At 43.9% G+C, this 18,156-nt stretch overlaps 1 protein-coding gene and 1 long non-coding RNA gene across 2 annotated transcripts; one reads left to right on the top strand and one right to left on the bottom strand.

Moving 5' to 3' along the window:
* The first annotated feature begins 5,860 nt into the window (after positions 1–5,860).
* On the top strand, positions 5,861–6,892 carry LOC148219770 (E3 ubiquitin-protein ligase Topors-like). The gene has a single exon (XM_088157005.1). It carries the CDS (start codon positions 5,861–5,863, stop codon positions 6,890–6,892), a length of 1,032 nt encoding a protein of 343 aa, XP_088013131.1.
* A 592-nt stretch (positions 6,893–7,484) lies between these two features.
* On the bottom strand, positions 7,485–12,661 carry LOC148219771 (uncharacterized). The gene is made up of 3 exons (XR_015799701.1): positions 12,433–12,661; positions 11,833–11,884; positions 7,485–9,193 (listed from the first exon to the last, which is right to left on the bottom strand). It is a non-coding gene; the product is annotated as an uncharacterized LOC148219771 (long non-coding RNA).
* Between the last annotated feature and the right edge of the window lie 5,495 nt (positions 12,662–18,156).

An 18,156-nucleotide genomic window follows, 5' to 3' on the forward strand; every position in this document is an offset into this window, starting at 1 on the left:
TCTCCTTTACCTGCTTCCAATGTCGCGGTGTGTCCCCCTCCCCCCCCCCCCCCCCCCCCCCCCACTCCGAGAGAAACTCCCAAAAAAACAGGGAGGTTCCCCCTCACCCCACTGTCTCAAAGACAGCCATCAGTGCTTCTTAGCATGTCAATGGGAAAAAATTCCACAGGCAAAGAAGAAATGAAAAACCAATCCCAAATACCTTGAAATGTACTTTAAAAGTGAGACCCACCCCTTTAGCAACACCTCACACTCTTTCCCTCCTTCCCCCATTCCTGCTACTCAAACCTGGCCACACGAACCCAATACATAAGCATACTTCCAATACAAAATGAGTAAATTAATTAGAATTACCTCCTTCTTGAGCACCTAGACGCAGGGTCTCTGCATCAGCTTAAGGACACTATGAGAGCAGCTCTCTGAGGGATATGGGCAGCCTGGGCAACGGACACCTGGCAGAAATTCTGGCAGAAATTCGATGCCCTCCCAAAAATAGGTTTGTAACTAAGTCAGACGTTCCTCCTGGTTCGATGAGGGCAGTGGGTTGGGACCCGCCCGACCCGCAGTAGAGGGCAGATCTCGGATCTTGCGTGATTCTCTTGCAGCGAGGGAGCTTCATTGCAAGGGAGCCCTCAGGGCCTGATCCTGGCAGTGACTCTGTGTTGGTTTCCCTACTAAAGGGGCTGCAGTGCTACAGGAACGTTGAAGCCATGCTGCAACGCACCAAGTGTTTTACACCTGTGCTTTGTTCTAGAACGCATAGTTTCTAGAACACATAGGTTCCTCAGAAACAGGTCTCATTTGAAATGGTAGCAGATGCTAAAGCCTCTCTCGCTCATGATGCTGAGTTTTCCCCACAAAAGATACGTGGTCTAAACTTATTGATACTTCACCTATTCTTCCATGATTTCAGGGCGTTTTGTCTTAACATTCAGATTCCATCTGAATCAGGTATTCTAGAAGAGGATATTCCACCTGATCCAGAGGCAAACTCTTCTCTTCTAGGTTTATCCAGTTCATATTCTACATCCTCATACAGAGGCAGAATTCCTAATCTGAAAATGAGAAAACTTTTATGAAAAATTCTAAGTACTTCAAACGACATATGTTGTCTCTTCATTTTCCCTGGTGTAGATAAATCAGTCAAGTGGAGATGATTTGGGAAACACTAAAAAATGAAAACCATTATTATTATTTTATTTGGTGAATAATTAATTACTTTGATCTCCAGTAAAGGTCTAAATGAATTTTGGATTAAAACAATGGATTAGGACTGATTTACTAAAATATGAGTATTGTTCTAATACCAATACCCAACTGTAATGGATAAAAGACTACCAATTTAAAGTTAAAAAATGTGTGTTTATTCAGGACGAGGCAGCTGTGGGGGTTAACCCCCTAACACACACTGCAAAATCACAGGTGATCACAGAGTCTGTTTATTTACAAAAGTTTTGAATGATTACATATTCATAACACCAGCACCTCCCATTCCCCCCCCACTCCCCTATCCGCTTCCTAAGGTAATTAGCTTGAATGGCTATTAAGCATGTGTGGTTGGCTTCTTGGATTAGATCTAGGGTCATTTTTGTGGGGAGGGGTCTTAAAAAGAGGATAATAAGGCGAGTATTCCTCCCTCTGAACTCAGGACCTTTTCTATCCATGACAATACAAATTACCTCTGGGAGCACTCCAATTTCCTCCCTTCATGACTTTGAATAAATTTCTGGCTGCAATTGTTTGTGCTTCTCTGGATCTATTTACTAGTTTCTTATTTTCCCATTGCAAGCACAGCTGAGCAAACATAAAAATGACAGGCAAATAATTATTTAAATCTGAGATAACTATCTCAAGCCAGTTTCTTCTAACTAACTTCTAACTTTTCATTATTTTCAGCAAGGCCTATCCATTTGATTTAATTAATTCTAGTAAATAACTAAATTTTAACTAAAATCCTAATTTCTCTAAGATTAGTGTTTCAGGACTATAAAGATCTAAATTTTAGTACTATCTCTGGTGCAGAAATCCAGTTCTAACATATTTCAGTATTTTCAGCTGTGAATCTCAATTCCTATGTTTTTACCTTCAGAAAACTGAAGAATGAGGGCATAAGCTATTATGCTACTATGGAAATGAGTGCCACAAAAGACCCTAGAATAAATATTGGAAAAATATGTAGCCATCACATTATCATCTCCTCACTAAATCCTACCTCTCCCACCCTATACAATTTGGCATTAGTATGTTAAGGAAATATATACACACTTCAAATGTTGAGCCTTGTATAAGGTGATCCCATCATACATAAACACAAGCTAAAAAGAGGAACATAAAGAATTTGTGCATCCTATAGAGTATTGTCAATATGCCTTACTCTGATACAAACACAGCAATATGTAAGCATACTAATTATCCATATGGAGCCTTTTTTCTGAGGAAGACAAATATAACCTCCTTTTCAAACTCTATCTCAATTTTTGTTAATTCCTGTGCATTCAAATGGATTGTTCAAGCTAAATTAATTCCCCGTTTTTCTTAGATTATCTGCCATGGCTCTGTGCACTGAGCTTCATTTGAGTGAAGGAATATCCATGTGTGATTTTTAGTTTCTGTATGGCCAATGGTTGCAGTAAACCATGTCTGAAGTTAAGGCCTGGACATGGCATTAGCAAGCAGCTATTCCTACTGCTAACCTTCTTCAGTAAATTCATAGGCCTCCTACAACATGTATTAACATATATGGGTGTCTTGGGTTGCAATGCAGCATGTAACTGAAAATATGTATTCTATCACCATCTGTTGAAACCAGGTGGGGCAGTGATCCTTATCTCCAGGGGAGGTATGTTAATTGTCCATCTGTTTAAACCAGGAGGGGCAGTGTTCTTTATCTTTTCCACAACCCATCCTTCCTCCAGGGAAATACCTTCTCTTAATGAACCATTGAATCCCACTGCAAAACGGATAAGATTGCATCATCCCATTGTGAGATGCTCCACCTAGGAGCAGGAGCCAAGTATTTCCTAGATAAAATCTGAAGTTTGGAACATCAGAGCAGCCTTTTTCCACTGGATTCCAGAGGAAAAATAGACCCTTCTACATCATCACTGGACCTTCAGAGGAAAACTGCACCCTTCTACAGGACCACTGCTTCAACTGAACCACATCTGTTATTCCAGGAGGACTGCAGCCACCATTTAATTGGACTGCTATCAACACTCTGACTGACTGGGTGTTAAGTTGTATTCTGACTATGACAGTGTCTTGTTGTTTTGTCTTACTGTATTTTTATTTTAATTTTCCTAGTAAAGAACTGTTATTCCTATTCCCATATCTTTGCCTGAGAACTTATTGATTTCAAAATTGTAATAATTTGGAGGGAGGAGGTTTACATTTTTTCCATTTCAAGAAATGCTCTTGCCTTTCTTAGCAGACACCTGTCTTTCAAATCAAGACAATAGGCTTTTTCAATTAGACCTGTGCTTTAGAGATTAGTACAAAGTGAATACTATTGCATGTTTAAATGAAGACAGTGGCTAAATTTTATTGGTTGCTATTGTATTTATCTAGCTGGTTAGGTAATCAGAGTGAATTAAACTACAGCCATCTCAGGTAACATGGTAATGGACACAGTGGTCACAGCACAGCAGCTCAGCTTTTTAAACAATACAAAACTTTCATTTGGTCTCAAGTGTAAAGGTATATTCTAATGTCAGATCAATATTAATTTGATCTAGTTGAATACCATAATTATTTCAGTTTCCAGTGATATGTAACTAAATATACATTTATATAATCATAAGATAGGCGACTAATTGATCAACAAAAACTTGGAGAAGAGTTACACGTATTCTGAAGTACAATGTTTACCAAAAGCTTTATATACTTGGAAAATAACAGAGGCTGGTTTCATTAGAGAAAAAAACTAAGAATACTTCAATTTCCCTCTAGGTCCTGTAGTCTTAATATATGTAAAAAAAATAAATATTAATCATTCGTGTCCTTCTACTATGTCCAAAACTGGTAAGTTGAAGAAATAATTAAAAGTGCATCTACAGCTTTTCTTGGGTTAGATCTATGCTTAGCATTTGGAGCGCTTCAGTCCTTTTAATGATTTTATACAATAAAGTCTGGGTATACATAGATTACTACTAAAAATAAACATTTTATTTCATAATGAAAAAAAAAAAAGTATTTTTGGCCCTGAATTCACACATGAGGGAAAAGCCACCAAATCTTTGCTTCTGAAACAAGATCTCTGAACAACCTAAGCATCAAACACTTCAGATTAGAGAACAAATTTCCTTTAATTTCAGTGAAGTTTGAAACTGTCTTCTGTCAAATCAGAAATGTATTAAGGAGAACCTTTTAATTTGCAGTCTCCAACAACAACAACGAAGGTGAGTGTTTCCAGCCTTGCAAGAGGCCTCATGTGCCAAGTGTGCATGCAGGGCCTGGACGACTGATCCATGATCTTCCTGGTGCTGGGTGGTGCTTTGAGATTGCCATCAGCTACCAGTGCCCATCTAGGAGCCATTCTTTCTGTTTCCCTGTCAACATTTTCCCCTAGTTCAAGTAGCCAGGTACCACAGAATGCTTGTAACAGTGCAGGTAAGCTGTGCAAGGAAACACCTCCCTGGGGCTGGCCTTGGAGTGAGTTTGAGGCTTGGGGAACCAAGAGGGTGTCATTATTGAGGGTCTGGACATTTCTTGGTTTTTTTCCATTCCCAGGACAGCTGGTGACCATGAGTAAGACCGTGACACTTCAGCAATGTGTGACACCAGTGAGGGGTAGTGACTCTTCATTCTCTGCTCTCTCTGATTTGTCACAACTAACAAGACATCGAAGGAGTGCCATAATGCTCCAGATCATGAAGAGCTTCTGAGAAAGCACTGAGGTAATCCTTGGAGATGAGTCATAAGCAACAGAGAACACCAGGCAGGTCAGTATTGTTGAAGAGCCAGGCTTTGGAGGGTCACAGTCTGCCACTCTGTGACGCCAGCTTCCACAGTTCAGTGATGCACCGAGGATGTCTGTCCCAATATTCCATTGCACCTCTGCACACGTCTGGGGCTACTGCAGCTCCAATTTCTACTTCTTCTCACCCATGTCTTCTGCTCACCATAGGTATTTCATGCCAGTCACCAAAGGCTCTGTCTTTTCTTCCCCTCCTCAGATGCTCTTGCACTTCACTTTTTCCAGTCCTGCCTCTACCAACATGAAAAACTCCACCCAATGACCCTTTTCCCCATTGCTTCCAATATGAATTGATCTGATCCTAGATTTGGGATTTGGGACAGCACTATTTAGGCAATGTCAAATTTACATGATGCTGCATATATAGCTGCACTGATGCTTTTCTCTTGCAAGGCTCCCCTTCCCAGCATGTCTCTAGTTCTCCTGTACAGGTTATCTGTGCATTTTGGACATCTCAGGAAACACTCCTTCATAGATTGTGAAATCCAGCCATTCCTCATAGTGCCATCTGAAACTTTTCCTGGCTTCCTGAACCCCCTATGCTGAATTTGTGATGATCTGTGATAGACCAAACTTTTACCTTGCTGTTTCTCCACAGCCATGGATCCATTAACTCAGATCTCATGGTTTGGTGATTCCCTCCTTTCTGGGGTGCAGCAGGGACTTCTGCAGAGGGCAGCCTCCAACTAGCAGTGTATTTCCAAGAGCCATAGGGACTGACATCATATTGTAACATCACTTGGTGGTGGAGGTGATAGTAATCCCAATAATAATCCTAGGAATAATCCTAATCCTGTTGGTAGATTATGACTGTGACCTTACATCCGTTGGTCTGTAAATTCAGGTGCTGTCAGAGCCTGGGCCAGCCTGTGGGAGCAAGCACGCATGGCCACGGGGAAGGAGTGGAGCTGTCCCATCTGCTGTGATGCACCAGATGATGTCGCTTATGCAATGCCCTGTGGCCACCGATTCTGCCTTGGCTGCATCCTACGTTGGGCAGAAAGAAATCCTGCCTGCCCACTCTGCAGAAGATACATCTTGACAGTGAAGTTTTCTGATCGTGGTGGAGATGACTACCTACATTGTGTCATCACACCTCCCAGAGAGTTGCCAGAGACCAGCAGCCAGGCAGCAGAAGCTTCTAGAGGCCTGGCTGAAAACAGACCCCACGGCCCTGCAGATTCCCTTCCTTCTTCTCCACAAGGAATAACAGCCCCTACTCAGCAGCAGGCTGCAGGACCAGAGGCTGTGGGTGGCATCCTGCCTGAGCTTTGGGCAGAACTTTTCCGAAGACAGTGGAACCTGCTGAACCCTGTGCGGCCATGGCTGCGCCAGGGGCTGGAGATGATATATGGGGGTGAGTGGTATCAGGTTAAGAGTGCAGAGAGCAGCATCGTGCTCGCACTCTGTGTCTATGGTCCAGACAGAGAAGTCTTGATCCAGAGATTGCAGCCCCGTCTCCAGCAATACACTGCATCACTGGTCCATGGCATCCTCAATATCATTGGGACCCAGTGCAGTGAGGAGGTTCGGAGGTTGTGGCACTCTCACACTGCCAGGGAGGAGGATGAGATCCCTGCTGCCAGCTCTGATCCCCCTGCCTCCCAGGAGGGTGGTCCCACCCTCAGCCAGGCCCCATCCAGTGGCATCGCAAATTTCAACATGGAGGAGGAAGCCAGCACATTGGAGACTGGCCTCCATGGACATCCCAGCCACTCTTCATCTGTGTCCAGCCCTGCAGAGCAGGAACAGCCCCAGGAAGAGCTGGGGGAGACAAGAGTGGCTGCAGGTTCCTCTGCTCCTGGCCAGGGCAGTGACCCCTCACCTGCAACATCCCAGCGGTGTCAAAAGAGGAGGACCCCTGGCTCCCCAGAGGCCTCCCATTCCAGCAAGAAGCAATGCCATGATCAGCTCTAGAAAGGCCACAGCAAGCCTTTACTCAAGAAAAAGAAAATAAATGGCTATTTCCTTAGTTCAGTCTCAGGTTGCTTTTTGAGTCCTCTTCTCCTGAAGCATTTTTCCTCTACCCTTACACTCAAGTGTCAGCCAAAGGCTTCTGGAGCCCTAGACCCATGTTGGCAGAGCTGCCTCCCCCAGGATATGTTGCTGCGGCCACAATGATGCTCGTGAGAAAACACTGGGATGGATGCTTAGAAAGGTGTTGTAAGTGAAAGACTGACCAGGCATTCCTCAAGCAAGCAATGGAAAGCCATGGGAATGCCTTGCACCATTTCTGCTCAGCGCCTTAGGGAGAAATGTAGTTTGCTAAGGTAGTTGGGGTGAATCACATTGCTTGTCCTGTTAAGCATGTTTTATTTAATACAGACAAGGGTACACAAAGGCTGCATGGGATTGAGAGGCAGGAAAATCATTTGCATCCTCATTTTTGCAGCTATGTGACTTGTCTGCTGATGAATGAGAGTTCTTTTGTGTGTGTTTGTTGATTATCCCTGTTAGTCTCAGACTAAGGGGTGCAATACGTGTAAGAGACTGACACAGAGACGGAGGCTTTCAGCCGGCTCCTAAAGTTTATTGCATAGACGAGGTTACAGCAATTGAGGGTTGTGAGTGAGCCTATAGCTGCTGGCTATAGGCAAGCCGTGTGTACTGAAGCCCACCTAGTTCTGGTTACAATGCATTATATACTTTTCATTGGAGAGCATCTTAATACATGACTACCAATCAACATCATACACAATACCATTTACATTTACATATAACCTATCAAAACTGCGAAAATTACCATATTATGTTAGTGACTAGCCAATCATTGGAGTAAGTAGTTACATGTTAAACTTTGGGACTTGTTCTGCAGTGGAAATTTCTGAGATCTTTTCTCTACTTGCAACATTGGCTTTCTTGTTTGCCTGTGAAAATCCTTTTGTTTGGTAAAAGCATCTTTTGTTTGAGGTGGATTTATCCTTTAAGCCATAAAGGCTCCTTCCAACTCATTTGCTCTTTTGCCTTCTAGTTACCCAGTAAGACTGGCTCAGCAATTCTTTTCTTCTGTATCAAAACTTGCTTTCATTCCTATAGAACCTTCTGTATATCTGCAAAACTCCTCCGTTAAATTCTCGTACTTCCAACAGATGTATAAGATGCTCTATGGTGCTTTTGTATCCAAAAATTGAGTAAGGATTATAAAAACTCATTGACCATATTTTCAAAACTGATTTTTTTTGCCAAGTAATTAAAAAAAAATTAAATTACTTTTTTTTACCAAGTAATAGGAGTAAATATTTACATGTTATTTGGTCTGGACCTTTAGACAAGCTCTTACTCTCATGAAGTTGAGAAGCTGAGGAGTGAAAAGTTCATATAATTCCTATCTGTGCTGGAGGCTGGGCAGAGTACAAGAGGCTTTGCCCTAACAAGCATTGTTTCTGAGGTGGGCCAGCAGAAGAGAACACCGGGAAGGTCAGTATTGTTGGATAGCCAGGATTTGGAGTGTCACAGTCTGCCCCTCTGTGACACCACCCTCCCCCATTCAGTGATGTACGAGTTTTATCATGTAGCAAAACCTAGTGACGTGTTTCTTTTCCTTTGGAAGGGTATCTGGGATGCAGGGTACAGGTTATTGGCATATGAATGGGTTTGTCCTTCACTGGAATTTAATATATTTTGTAGTCCTTCTATTGTTTTGGAAAATCTGGATTTTTCAACCTGTCTTGGTTTGAAAGACAGGTGTCTGCCAAGAAAGGCAGAAGCCTCTTTTTTAAAACAGAGAATGTAAACCCTCCAAATTATTATAATTCTGAAATTAAGGGGCCCTCAGGCAAAGATATCAGAATAGGAATAACAGCTCTTCACTAGGAAAATTAAAATAGAAATGCCGTATTACAGAGAACAAATCTCAAAACACTGTCAGAGTCAGAATACAACCTGACACCCCGTCAGTCAGGGTGTTGGTAGTAGTCCGATTAAATGGTGGCTGCGGTCTTCCTGGAATAACAGATGTGGTTCAGTTGAAGCAGTGGTCCTGTAGAAGGGTGCAGTTTTTCTCTGCAAGTCCAGTGATGATGTGCAAAGATCTGATTTTCCTCTGGGATCCAGTGGAAAAGGGCTGCCTTGGTGTTCCAAATCTCACTTTTTATCTAGGTAGGAAAGGCTTGCCTCGTCCCCCTGGCTGGAGCATCTTCCAATAGGATGATGTAACTTTATCAGTCATACAGTGGAACTCAATGGCCCATTAACAGACAGTATCTTCCTGGAGGAGGGCTGGATTATAGAAAAGATAAAGATGACTGCTCTATCTGGTTTTATCAGATGGCCCATTAGCAGAGAATATCTCCCACAGAGATAAGGATCACTACCCCAGCTGATTTCAACAGATGGTGATAGAATACATACTTTTGGCCATATCCTGTATTGGAGCCTAAGAACAACCTAAATGTGATTCCATGCTTGGACGAATCCATGGCCTTTGAACTATTTTATCTTCTGCCTTGGCTGACAAGTGTTTAGTGAGTTCACAGGACAGTGAAATAAGATTTTTGCAAAGAGGGAATTGACTTTCCAAAATGGTTGTTGGGGGTTGAATTGTTCCCTTTTCTTTCTGTGGAGTTTTTCCCATTGTTATGCTAAGTATTTGTGGCTACACATTAGTTGCAATAGTTTTCTCTCGCAGGGGTGGGGGATAGGGGGAGACCAGAAAAGGAAAGGTGGGACAGGGGCCTGGGCTCTCTGGCTCTCGCTCTCTCTCGCTCGCTGGTGGAGTGGAAGGTAGACGACTGGAGTTCCTATCTACTGTCCTCCCCACCATCCCAGCGCCGGGAGCCACGTTCCCTGCCGTCGGACATCACTTGGCTGTTTTCCTGCCTCATCCTATTACCTCCAGGCAATCTGCCCAGCACCATAACTGACACCGTGAGGGGGGAGTCGCTCCTCCATCCTTCTCACACCTGGGCCGCTGCCACCATTACTCCAGCCCTCTTCAACTGCGCGGTACCTGCCCTGCCCACAGCACTGGTAACTGAACACAGATAGAGAGAACCTGTGGCCAAAAGGGACTGGAACTGAGCTATACTGTTCTGTTTTGCTGTCAATTTTTATAGCTGTTGTTGTTTCTTTTGTTTGCCTTGTTAGACATATTAGTAAAGAACTGTTATTCCTATCCCCATATCTTCTGCCTGAAAGCCTCTGATTTGAAACTATAATAATTAGAAGGGAGGGGGTTGCACTCTGCATCTCAGGAAGGGGGTTCTCGCCTTTCCTTAGCAAATACCTGTCTTTCAAACCAAGACAATGATCTTGCTGCAGAAATTGCAGCTGTTAGAGACGTGAGGAGATATCAGCTGTTGTGTGTTACTGAAAATCAGCAGAAACAGTTTAGACGACAATTATATTAGCAAATGTGTTGTAGCCTATTCATGCATATTCAAAAGATTTCTCTTCATGTTTTCTCAATGTATTAAAATTCTAATGTTTCCCACACTTTTTATTCTATTTTCAAAAGAAAAAAAAAGTGAGAAATCTAATCAATGTCTTACATGTAGGTGTCTATCAAATGAAGGATTTTTAAAAACTGTGTTTTGCAGTGTTATTATTACGGAATTTGTTTTACTGATACTGTGAATAAAGCACAACTTAATGGAATTTAAGTTCTGTATAACAAAACTGTAAGTCTGATACAAAGCTAATTCAAATCAAAAAAGTCTGATTTCTGCTGTCATGTGATGATTCTGTTTTTTATAACTTCTGATGTAAGTGTTCCAGTAATAAGTATGTTAAAAACATTTTCTTTAGAAACAATGAGCTCAGTTTAGCTGTGCCTGAACCTTTTTCCAGGAGCATTTCTGTGACACTGGGGGCTACACTCATTATTCCCAGATCCCCCAAACCACATAGATTTCCTTACTGATTTGCTCTACATGATCAGATTCCACTCCTGTCCCTCTTGAAGTGATGTCAGAAACCCTGCTGTCCCATTCAGGGACACAAAGAATGAAAAAGGCTTCCCTACCGCTAATTTCCACCTGCTGGGTCAGGATAGCCCGCAGCATGTGAAATGGCGTTGGACACCAAAGTGTAGCAGATTTCAACCAACTCCCCTTTCAAAATTTTTTTTTGGTGGGTTTGGTTTTGGTTTTCTTGTTTTGCTTCAAAATTTAACTTGCACTTTCTTTGTTTCACCCCCACTAGTCCATGCCAATGCTGTCATTTGAAGTGGCTGGGGTCAGGAGTATTGATACTGTTAATCAGAGTCACATCTCTATTATGGTGCTGCTTGAAGATAAATGAACAAAACACCCTTTAAAAACTGCAAAACAATTAAAGGGAAGAAATTATTTTCTCTTCAATGGTAACACTGTCTAAATTGTGTTTATGGTATTAGAGGCTGCTTTTATTGAAGCTACTCATCTTTATAGCCAAATTAAAACAGGTTTATATGAAATGAAGACATGGGGTTGCTTCTTGTATATTGGAACACAAGATAGAAGCGTTACTGGTCATCCTTCCTCTGTGAAGTTATGTGAATTATGAAAAACTATTAAAATTGAGGAGATACTCTAAGGGATAACATTCTTTAAGGCAAAACCGTGTTAAATGCCATCTTTGTACTAAAATTTATTCCCAAAATGTGGTACTGTGAAGACTCATTGTCAAAGCAAGTGGTATTCCAGATAATCCAGGAGGAGTAAATTTTAGTCTTCAAAATTCTTTTCAGTTTATTCTTGAAGAAAAAGCACACGTCCTTAAAGTGCTGTTGGGATCCTCCAGCTGAAAACGACTGTGTTGCCCAATTTTTTTATTGGCTCCTACCTTACACCATTACCTAAACACTAGTTCTTTCATCATCAGTAGCAATGGTGGTGGCAGTCAGAAGGGTGTGATTATGCTTGCCATGTCTATCCTACCTTTCAAAGGACCACAAGCACTCTTCTTGCTCCATCCTTGCTGTATTTGTCCCTGTTGATAGATCATGAGACTGTGAATATTTAGCAGCTGAGGCACCTCTGTTGTAATTCAGTGCTTTAAGTTGTATGCTTGTGGTTTTTCCTCTAAAACCCCCCACTTCTTATGGTTGGTCTTTGGTGTATCCCTTTTCCCTCTGACCTCTCCTAGTTGGCCAGAAGCCAACCCCGCCCCCCGGCCAAGCTTTGAATACTCATATGTTTCCTGTATTTGCTCTCTTTTTCCCTTGGATTCCCTCCAGAATAAAACTTGGAACATATCCCGAGAAGAAGAGCATCATTTGGTCTATTGCTATGTTCATGCAGAGATCCGAGGACCTTCTCCTAAAACTGAGCTAAACCCGGGAGCAGGAGGAGGCCCAGGATTTACTGTAGTTGGTGTTCAATGTGGCTGGTTTTCTCAAATATTAGAGAACCCCACGACCGGCTGTGAGTCTAATTTTAGGGATTCAATAAGCCTTTTGTACTGTCCAACTATCTTAAATCTCTTTGAGCTGCTTTTTGTGAAGTTCTGAAATTTTAAGGACGAAATTGGCAGCTCACCTTTGCATCAGGCGGGTTGATTTCTAGGACGTGGGCCCTCTGTAGTTTCACAGACAGCCGAGACCTGCAGGAGAGAGGTGATATTCCTTTGTGGCAGGCGGGGACCCCAGAATACAGCCCTGGTTGGGGGAGGGTTCCCAGGCATATCACATGGTGGGACACGTGTGGCTACCCCCGCAGCGTGTGTGTGTGTGCAATGTGCCCGTGGATGCGCTGGTGTGCACAGCCCGGTGTTGCATTATGGGTGTGCGCGGCGGCATTTGGGGAGGCGGCGCTGCTCGTGAGAGAAGTGGCTCGGCGGCCTGGCACTCATGGCGCAGCAGGGGGAGCTTCGCAGGGTGCAGCATTTGCCAACACAGTGGCGGCAGTGCAGTTTGGCAGCGGCCTGGAGCTGGCAGCAACGCCAACCGACGCCGGGTACATTTTAACGGCTGCTTTTCTCTGTGTTTTCACCACAGTTTGGGGTAGATAAACTGTGTGAATTGCTTTTAAATATCATGGGTGCACATCTTTCTGCACAGGAAAAGAGTTTAATATCCCAGCTAAGGGAAATTTTAAGTGCTGGAGATTTTATAGTCTCAAAAAAAGATTGAAACACTTTGCCTGCTGGCTGTGTTCTGAAATACCGGATTTTGACATGCAAAATATTAATTCGGTTGCATTTTGGGATCACGTTGGGAATATCTTGATATTAAAATTGGAGAATGGGAATGAAACAGCCTCTCTGTTCATCCCGATATTCTTGCAAATTCGAAAACAACTAATTCAGACAGAAAATAACACACAGAAGCATCAAATCCCCTAGATTCCCCTTCCCTTTCTCCACACCCCTCTGCCCTGGATCTGGGGGGGACCCGTGGCTCATCCCAGGTACCACAGAGTGCCCAGCCTACCCATAGTTGCTCTGGGCCCCCGAGCCCCCCCTTGTACCCTGGCTCTGACAATTTTGGGCAGATTGTTAGAGAAACTTCCCTATATCCTTCTCTCCCGACTGTTTTCCCTCAAGAACCCTGCTCAGAGACTTCTAAAAGTGACTTCCCTCCACCTCAGGGCACCGGCCACATGGCTATGCCTGAGGAGACCGGAGGCCAGATCCACGCGGGTGCTGACCATGTGGCTCGTCCTTTCGGAGGCTTCCAATATGACGGTAGCCACATGTTAGCTCCTTCATCCCTCAATCACTTTTACCCTCTGGTCCCCGCCCCCAACCCTTTCCCCGCCCCTAACCTTTTTTCCTCCCTGTGATAAATGTGATTCGTGCTAATTAAGTTGTAACTATATTAACAAAATTGTATTTAGATCAATAGAAGACAATTGTTACAGAGTGAGGGGGGAGATGGGTGAGACAGGACAAAGGACATCTTCCAGATGTTGGGAGTCGAAGAAAAAGGTTGGAAAAAAGTCAAATAAGAATAGTAAAAGGTCGTAGGTCTGATAAGCAGCATCTAAAAATAAAGCTTCAACCTTGAAATGGGCCAAAATAGCATGATTCCAAGCATGGGACTTAATTAGAGTCATGTTATGGAAAACATCTGCTCAGTCACACAGGGCGCCTGCGCTACCTGCAGGTCACACCTCGGTCACTGAGGAAGACGACAAGCCTTCATCGGAAATAAGACCCTCAAAAGGATGAGAGACCCCCTAACCCATTAGTAGAGCATGCGCCATGCAGTATAGTTACATAGTTTTTAGGAATAGAAACTAGGAGGAGTTTTCTAGAAACTTCTGTAGCCTACAGTATATAAGTGGGATTGTTAGCCTGGATGCTTTGATACGTGAGGAATGGTGAGCCACTCCCCGTATCCCCGGTCGGGGGGGGCCCTTCCCTGGTCAGTTTTGCTTATGCTTTATACGAACCTCAATTATACTAAATTACTTACTGCCAAATTTTGTATATTCTTAAATATATGCACTTTGGTTCATCTCTAATACTTTAATTGTCATCTCCAATACTTTAATTGTATTCATTTTGTTACTATTAAAAACTTACTATTAAATTTAATCTTGTTGCTTAATAAATTGGAAAAAATAGAACATCATTCATAACACTCCCCCAACCCATTCCCTGCCCATAACCCATTCCTGCATGTGGCTGCCCCGCCCCCTCCCTCCTCCATGAGCTTGCCCTGCATGACATCACCCTGTAACCCCGCCCCCATGTGTTGCAATTCTGGTTCCCATGGTTTCCCCTCCAACCCGAGCAGCCCTGGCCCCTCCCCTCCTCTGGTCTCACATGCATGCCTCCAGGGTTGCTGCAGGAACGGGGACGGGGGAGAAGGGACCCATCCTCCAAGCTACCATATCTGTGAGGAAGAGGGTGGAGGCCCCAGCACCGGGGGGCATGGGGGTGGAGAAGGCCCAAACCACAGCCCCTGCTGGGAAGATGGAATTCCTGCGGCACAGGAGGGTGAACAGACCCCCGGGCCTGGAGGGGGAGTGGGTGCCCAGCCTCATTCTGGACCCCAGGGGGTAGGGGGTAGAATGCTTCCTAGCCCACAGGGGTGTGAGGGAACAGAGGAATTCCCTGGAAGTAACAACTAGGAGGAAGAAAACATGCCCTTAGTTGCTCTTACTCTTTATCTTGGTAGGAAAAATGACAAAAGAAGTTACCAGCCTTTATCCTATCAAGATAAAAAAGAAATTTGTAAAGTACAAAGAGAATTTGGCAGAAGCAGTGAAATTTTTAAAGGCATGATGACAGCCACCTTTAGTTCAAACGAACTAGTACCAAATGATGTCAAGGATCTTTTCTGATGTCTGTTAACTCCCTCAGAGTATGATCGGTGGGAAAGCCTGTGGAAAAGATCTTTGAAAGTGCTTTTACAAGAGCTCCTACAAAGCTCTGATGCAAAAGATGCAGATAATAATGATATTACATATGAACACCTATGTGGGGAAGGGAGTTGGCATTGCCCCAAGACAAAAACTCGAGTGTTATCCAAGTTTGTCCTGGATAAAATCTGCAATGTTGCAGAAAAGGCTTTTAACCAATTACCAACAGTGGACACCAAGGGTAGTTAACATTAAACAGTTTGCCTCTGAGAATTTCTTACAATTTGAAGATCATCTTTGCATGCAAGTGGAAAGGCAGGTGCGTGACCTGGTGGTACAAGCTGAATTGATTAAGGAGATGGCTCAGAGAAATGCTAATGAAACCTGCCACAGGGTTATCTTTCATCTTCCCCTTGAGCAAGCACCTAGCTTAGCACAGATGATAGAAGCCTGCGACGGGAAAGCAGAACTGTTCAGTGCACATGAAAGAAATCCAGGACTGGCACACCCAAAGACCACAGCAGCTCTGACACCAGGAGCAAGGAAGCAGCCAATGTCACCAGAGCAGCTGCAGCATATCATCTGCTTCCAGTGGAAAAAGCCAGGACACTTTGTGAGAGACTGTCCACAAAACCAAAACCAGAAGAAGATCAACAAACAAAAAACCTGAATATAGACTGCGTACCTACCGTTAACACAATCACGTGCAAGGATAAAACTACAGCAGGCTCCACACTGGCAAAAGTCTCTTCCTTAAAAAAAAGGGGGAGGATGGAATACAGGGTGTGGGGATGCAGGATAACAAAAATGTCAAATGTTCAATTAACAAGGTTTGGCAGCCACAAGGCCGCTTTAGGCTCGTGATTACCAAAGGTTTTAATTTCAAGTCTACTGACTGGACAGTTATTACAGTGGACTTACCAAACAATCACTGGATGTGACAATAAACCACACAGCATTGGACAGTGAGTATTTCGTTGTCAGGGACACAGCACACACTCTCCTGGAGATTGAAGTGGCTCCCATGACCATCAAGGGAGACATAACTCACCTCATTCTGGCGCGTTGCCCACACCACCATATTACCTGGTTGAGGGGCAAATCCTCCCCCAGGCCATTCCCATTCCAGTGGAGGTCCCAGTAGATGGAAAATCACCTGAAGTCTACTGGGCAGAAGTGGTGGGTGAGGAGAAACCCTCTTTGGCATGCAGCCTAACTTGTGGATCAGACCACCTCCATGTGGAAGGGGTATTGGACACAGGGGCCGATGTGACTATCATACCTGAGAGGATGTGGCCGTCACATTGGGAACTGCAACCCGTGGCTGGCAAAATCCAATGTGTAGGAGGGGTCACATTGGCAAAGATATCAAAAAGCATCATGCAAATTGGAGGGCCGGATGGAAAATTATCTAATGTCCATCCATTTGTCACTGAGTATAAGCGCCCCCTGTGGGGGAGAGATACCATGTCCCAGTGGGGAGTCAAAATTATTATCCCTAAGACCCCCCAGGATTTTTAAAAGCGGCCACTGTGGAGTGCCCTACCCCAAAATTAATGTGGTTGGATGATACTCCTATATGGGTAGCACAGTGGCCATTGAGTAAGGAGAAACTTAAGGCACTTGAGGAGCTTGTAGAGGAACAGTTTGCTAAAGGCCACATAGAAGAGACCACGAACGTGTGGAATTCACCGATATTTGTGATAAAGAAACTAAGGAAGGATAAGTGGAAGCTGCTCCATGACCTCTGTGAAATAAACAAAGTGATTGAGGACATGAGATCACTCCAACCTGGGATGCCTTCCCCAGCGATGCTTCCCCAAGACTGGCAATTGGCTGTCCTGGATATAAAGGACTGTTTCTTTCATATTCCTTTACACCCAGAAAATGCCCCACGGTTTGCCTTCTTGGTTCCTAATTGAGAAGCCCTAATGAAGCGCTACCACTGGAGAGTTTTACCCCAGGGAATGAAGTGTAGTCCCTCAATCTGCCAGTGGTATGTGGCCTCATTGCTGTCCCCAGTGCAAAGAAGGGAGGCCGTCATCTTACACTACATGGATGATGTGCTGGTGTGTGGCCACAACGACTCTATACTACAACACACACTTGACCTAGTGGTTAAAGTTTTAACCTCTGCTGGATTTCAATTGCAGCATGATAAAGTTTAAAGGATGCCATTTTGAAAGTACCTGGGCTTGGAAATTGTTCCTCAGAAATTGGAAATTAACTGCAATCCTAAAACCCTAGCAGATCTCCATTCCTTGTGTGGGTCCTTGAATTGGGTCAGTACCTGGCTAGGCCTCACTAATGAGGACCTAGACTCCCTCTTCAATTTATTGAAGGGGAGAGAGAGCTGGTTTCTCCCAGGGAACTGACCCCAGAGGCAAAGGCTGCAATCAAAAAGGTACAGAAGACTTTAGCAGAGAGGCAAGCTCATAGTTACCAGCCCAAGCTGTCTTTCAAATTCATTGTCCTGGGAAAACTGCCACACCTGCATGGTTTGATATTCCAATGGATCAAGGGTCAGAGAGATTCACTCTTAATCATAGAGTAGGTCTTCCTCTCCTACTAAAGATCCAAGACCATCACTAAGCCACAAGAGCTGATAGCTCAGCTGATTCGGAAAGCAAGGATGAGACTGTATGAACTGGCTGGTTGTGACTTCCCATGTATTCACCTCCCAGGCAAACTTTCTGAGGAGGGAAGGAACTCTCCTGAGAGGTTGACTAAAGAGATGTCCGAGCATTTGCTCCAGAGCAATGTCAGTCTCCCAGTCTCCAGTTATCTCTGGACTGCTACAGTGGACAAATATCAGTCCATGCCCCATCTCACAAACTGTTTAATGAGAAATTCCACCTCATTCCCCGTGAGAAGTCGGAGACCGCTCAAAGCTCTCACAGTGTTCACAGATGCTTCTGGGACATCACACAAGTCGATGATGACTTGGAGAAA

The sequence above is a fragment of the Sturnus vulgaris genome, chromosome Z (assembly GCF_052056855.1).
Source record: "Sturnus vulgaris isolate bStuVul1 chromosome Z, bStuVul1.hap1, whole genome shotgun sequence".
In the NCBI taxonomy this organism is placed as follows: Eukaryota; Metazoa; Chordata; class Aves; order Passeriformes; family Sturnidae; genus Sturnus; species Sturnus vulgaris.